The sequence below is a fragment of the Carlito syrichta genome, unplaced genomic scaffold (assembly GCF_000164805.1).
Source record: "Carlito syrichta isolate Samal-C Ts95f unplaced genomic scaffold, Tarsius_syrichta-2.0.1 Scaffold305825, whole genome shotgun sequence".
NCBI lineage: Eukaryota > Metazoa > Chordata > Mammalia > Primates > Tarsiidae > Carlito > Carlito syrichta.
The window spans coordinates 65,752-71,336 of record NW_007249921.1 but is presented as its reverse complement, the minus strand read 5'-3'; the positions used below and the strand labels follow the sequence as shown (position 1 = coordinate 71,336).

At 47.4% G+C, this 5,585-nt stretch overlaps 1 protein-coding gene across 1 annotated transcript; it reads right to left on the bottom strand.

The window, feature by feature from the left end:
- Positions 1-2,407: 2,407 nt before the first annotated feature.
- Positions 2,408-3,442, bottom strand: LOC103265055 (olfactory receptor 5C1). Its single transcript, XM_008062759.1, has one exon. It carries the CDS (start codon positions 3,420-3,422, stop codon positions 2,460-2,462), a length of 963 nt encoding a protein of 320 aa, XP_008060950.1. The 5' UTR covers positions 3,423-3,442; the 3' UTR covers positions 2,408-2,459.
- Positions 3,443-5,585: the final 2,143 nt, after the last annotated feature.

Below are 5,585 nucleotides of genomic sequence, written 5' to 3'. Positions count from 1 at the left end.
GGGATTGGATATCTGGGAAAGATTTAATTCTCCCTCGCTGATGAGCTAATCTGGCTGGGTAGGTATCTTGGTTGAAATTTTTATCTTCAGGACTTTGAAGATAGCGCTCAAGCTCTCCCTAGCCTGCAGGGTTTCTGTAGATAAATCTGCTGCTATTCTAATTGGTTTTCCATGGTAGGTGATCTGGCCTTTTTCTCTTGCTGCCTTTAGGATTTTTTCTTTTATGCCTACTTTGTTAGGCAAATTACTATGTGTCTAGGAGTTGGTTTTCTCATTTGTTGTCTTGCAGGGGTTCTCTGAATCTCTTGTGTTTGAGTTTTTGCATCACTGATTAGATAAGGGAAGTTTTCTTGAATGATCTCATGGAAGGTTTGTTCCAGTGTAGTGTCTGTCTCTCTTTCTGCCTCAGGAAGGTCAATTACTCTTAGGTTAGGCCTCTTGAGGTAATCACTCATCTCTTGAAGGTTTTTTTTCTGTCTTTCTGAGCTTGTTTCCTGTGTTTTTGAGAGTTTGGGTTAGTTCTATATTTTGGTCCTCAAGCTCTAAGATTCTTTCTTCTGCTTGGGTAATTCTGCTTTTCATGCTTATCAGTTTGTTATTTATTTCATTTAAAGTATTCTTTATTACTGTTATCTCAGATATCAGTTCCTTTCTAGTTTCTTCTTGAGTCTCCTCAATTCTTTTTAATCTCTCCATTAATGTCTTGATGTCTAGGTTTGTATTTTGAGACCAGTCATTCTGGGGGCTCTTCATTCTTTGCATTCCAAAGTCAGTTTTTTCAGTGTCTGGCCTCCCAGGAGTCTGGGAGAGACCCATATTTTTCTTTTGGTTTTTCTTCATTTGTCTAGATTTTTCTCTTGTCCTGTAGTGGCTAAAGTCCCTTGAGCTCTGATCTCCCACCTCTCCTCTCTGTTCTTGTTGCAGGCAGCTAGCCTGTTGCCTTGGAGATCTGTAACTCTTAGTTGTCTCAGTCTGTTCAGCGTAGGGGAGGGCCTTTGTCTTCTGTTTAATGATGCCACCATGGGAACCGAGGTGGAGGCTCTGATAGATGGGCGGGTGATGCAATTCTGCCTTGAAAATGGCAAGGTGGTAGTTTTACTTTCACTTTTAGAGATGCTCGTGTGGGTCTCTAGGTGGGACCAGCTGCACAGCTGGGTGCTGGATCTGGGGTGCCACCAGCAGGCTGCGGTGTATGAGAGGGTCGAGTGTTCCCTCCTCTGGATCTGGGAGCCTCTGATAAGCACCTTACACAAGCTTGGGGTTCTGCTCCCTTACACAGGCTTGAGGTGGCATGCTGAGTGCCTCAGCCAGGGTGGGCCCAGGGCTCCAGATCTCCAAAGCTCCAAAGGGCAGGTGGTGGCCCTGGGTCCCTCACAGGGCACTTCAGCCAGAATTGGGACCGGTATCTCTGAGGGGCGGGTGCCCAGAGCCTCCCTGGGTGACCGGCAGTTTGGTGTTGGATGCTGGTCATGATGATGTAGCCAGGGAGGGAGCAGAGATCCAGGATTCGGGATTCCCCAGCTGGCAGGAATCACATATATAGTGGAGCAGCGGCAGCCGGGCCACAATATCTGGCCCTGTGTGGGACCAAAAGTCCCTGGGCCTCATACCAGTGTGGCTGGCGGTGGGCAGGGGACTGCAGGAAGAAAGGTAAGAGTGTTTTTGGGAACTCACGTAAAGAGAGTCTCACGGATCCACATATGCTGTCGCCATCTTCTGGACGAGTTTAACCTACCCCAATTCTAACCTGACACTTAGTCATATCCTGAACCCCAATCCTAATCCTATTTCAACCATAATTATAATTCTGACTTTTTTCTAGCCCTTATCATATGCTGGACTTACTCTAACCTTGGCTAAATCCAAACCCAACTTCTGGGATTTTAGAAATGAGTTCGTGTATGTTCTAGTGTTGTTAAGCCATTTTCCTGAAAGATGGAATACACAAGTGACAGGGGAGAGATGCTTGCCTCATAAGATTCAGTTCCACTCTTTGGTGTGAGCAGTTCTGAAGATGCTCTCCTGAGGTCAAAGAGAGCAGAAGCAAACTCACTGGCCATGAAGAAACTTATCAGAACAAGAATGTAGGAATTCTTAGAGCCAACACAGCCCTCACTTGGCATTTCCGGAGATCAGCCTCTTATATGTACAGTTGGCAAATAAACCCACTTTACTTCACTTGGCAACATCTAGGAACTCTTATGTTTTGAACACCGAGGAACCTAAGGCGGTACAATAACAACATTAATCTGCTTCTGACTCTAGGTCTTGCCTTAGATAACCACCAAGTTCCTGCCTCCCTTCTGTATGCTTCCATCTCCACCATTTTATTTCCCTTAAAAAATTATAAGAGGCATCCAAGCCAGGGGGACTTTCATCTTTACCTACAGTGACAGGGCCCAGAAAGAGTGTCCGCCTCATCTCTTCATAGTCAAGCCTACCCAGTCTCCCCAGGCCAATCACTGAGGTCCCCACCCTGGACAGCCTAATTGCCTCCAAGTCCGCCCCAGTGCCTCCTTGACCTCCTTGTTGCGGAGGCTGTAGATGAGTGGGTTGAGAGCTGGGATGACAAGGGTGTAGAACACAGAGGCCATCTTGTCAGTGTCCAAGACATAGTTGGAGCTGGGACGCAGGTACATGAAAATGAGAGTTCCATATAGCATGGCCACAGCTGTGAAGTGGGAGCCACAAGTTGAGGCTGCTCGCCGACGGCCCTTAGATGAGCGCATGTGGATCACAGCCCCAGCAATGAAACCATAAGACACGGCAATGGCCAACACCGTGGCCATCTGGATGAAGCCACAGACAGTGAAGAGGAGGAGTTCATTGACACTAGTGTCACTGCATGAGATGGCCAGCAGAGGAGGGATATCACAGAAGTAACTGTTGATCTCCCGAGAGTGGCAGAAGCTCAGGCAAAAGGTGAAGGTTGTGTGGACAGAGGCACTTATGGCTCCTCCCAGGCCTGATGCCCCCAACAAGACCAGACATAGACGCCGTGACATGGCTGTTGTATAGAGAAGTGGGTTTCCAATGGCTATGTAGCGGTCATAGGCCATGGCTGCCAACAGGCAACACTCGGCATCAACCAGCCCTGCAAAGACAAACATCTGGAGGGCACAGGCTGTGTAAGGGATGGTGGCATGGGACAGCAGCAGGTCCACCAGCATCTTGGGGCTAATGGCTGAAGAATAGCAGGCATCCAGCAGGGACAGGTTGGCCAGGAAGAAGTACATAGGTGTGTGGAGCCGGGCATCCACACGGATCAGCAGCACCATGCCCAAGTTTCCCAGCAGGCTCACCAGGTAGATGGGCAGGAAGATCACAAAGAGGGTGACACGCAGGTCCCAGCGATCTGTGATGCCCAGGAGGACAAATTCAGCAGGGGCAACCTTGGGCCAGGTGAGGTTCTCTGGGTTCATTCTGTTGGACAGAGACTGAGAAGAGGAGAGGAGAAAAAGGTCATGACTATCATGGAGTAGAAAACACTGTCCTGGGAGTCAGGGAGATTTGGGTTTCAGTCCACCTGTGCAATAAAATTGCTGTGTGATCTGGGACAAGCCACATAACCTCTCAAAACCTCTGTTTTTAACTCTGAGAGGGCTACCGCAATTTAATCTTCATATCTTTAAAAAAATTTTTTTGAGTTAGAGTCTCACAGTTACCCAGGCTAGAGTGCAGTGACCCAATCATAGTCACTGCAGCCTTGACCTGCTGGACTCAGGCAATTCTTCTGCCTTAGCCTTCTAAGTAGCGCTTCCAAGAATTACAGGTGTGCGCTACCATACACGGCTATGTACTTATTTATGTATTTATTTATTGTAGAGATGAGGTCTTGCCAAGTTGCCCAGGCTAGTCTCAAACTCCTGGGCTCAGGCAATCCTCTTGTCTCCTCCTCCCAAGGTGCTGGGATTACAGACATGAGCCACTGTGCCTGGTGTGGTCTTATTCACTTTTGTATCCATAGTACCGAGAACATTGCCTGTCACATAGATTGTACTCAATAAGAATTTTTTTTTTGAGTTGGAGTCTCATTCTGTCACCCAGACTGGAGTGCAGTGGCTGGGACCTTGACCTGCTGGGCTCCGGCGATCCTTCCACCTCAGCCTTCCAAGTAACTGGAACTACAGGCGCGCACTACCACGCCTGGCTAATTTTTTTTTTTCAAAAATCCATTTAATATATTGTCTTCGGATAGGGGACATATCAGATATTAAACTGATGAAAACAGATATTACACTTGATCTTAGCCAAAAGGCCGAGAAGCGATAATTTTTTAATTTATTGTAGAGATGAGGTCTCGCCAAGTTGCCCAGGCAGGTCTCGAACCCGTGGGCTCAGGCCATCCACTCACCTCACCCTCCCAAAGTGCTGAGATTATAGGCTGAGCCACTGAGCCCTGCCTCAATAAGGATTTGTTAAGTGGATTAATGGGATGATCAGAGTTTAGCCAAAGATTGAACACTTCATGACTCTATATGTATTATCCTCTCCAGTTTCCCAGGGAAGAAAAGAGACAATGAAATGGGCAGAAAGAGCCTTCTGATCCAAAGGGCAGCTAGCTATGGGTCTTGAGGATTGCTGGGAGAACATCTTTCCATTGGAGTAAGACTTGGGAAAGGAGTAGGCTTGGTGGAGAGAATAGAGATTGGAAATGAGGTCTGAGCTGCATCTCCACCTCTTCCAGCCTCAGGTTTCTCATCTGTATAATGGTGGGAGAGCTGCACAGATTCAGTGAGGTAATACATGTGAAGCATCTCACACAGAGCCTTTAATAAAGGTCCAATGTTGAACTGAATGCAGTCTGGATGCTTTGGCTCAATACGGAAGGAAGCAAATTTTAGGCAATCAAAAGTAGTGCAGTTCTCATAAAATGCAACATGGCTCTCACAGTCTTGTGCCTTTGCACTTGCTCCCTTTGTCTGGACCTATTTCCTTCTTTTGTGTTAGACAGAAACTATCTCCAGTGTGATCTACCCTCCAAAAACTTAATTACTCCCTTGTCTGTGCCCTGCTGAACTGGAGCATGCAGTCATCCCCCCTTACCTGCAGAGGATACATTCCAAGACCCCCAGTGGATGCCTGAAACCACAGTAGTACTGAATCTTATATATGCCATTTTTTTTTGAGTTGGAATCTTACTCTGTCGCCAAGGCTGGAGTGCAGTGGCATGCTCACAGTCACCCTAGCACCCACCTGCTGGGCTCCGGTGATCCTTCTGCGTCAGCCTTCCAAGTAGCCAGAACTACAGGCACGTGCTAACACACCTGGCTAATTTTTGATTTACGTAGAGAAGGGTCTCACCAAGTTGCCCGGATTGGTCTTGAACTCGTGGGTTCAGGCAATCCACTTGTCTCAACCTCCCAAAGTGCTGGGATTACAGGCTGACCCACCTACCCTGGGCTATATATGCTATTTTTTCCTGTATATATACCTGTTATAAAGTTTAATTATAGGCCTGGCTCGGTGGCTCAGCCTATAATCCCAGAACTTTGGGAGGCAGAGGCGAGTGGATTGCCTGAGCCTGCGGGTTCGAGACTAGTCTGGGCAACTTGGTGAGACCTTATCTCTACAATAAATAAAAA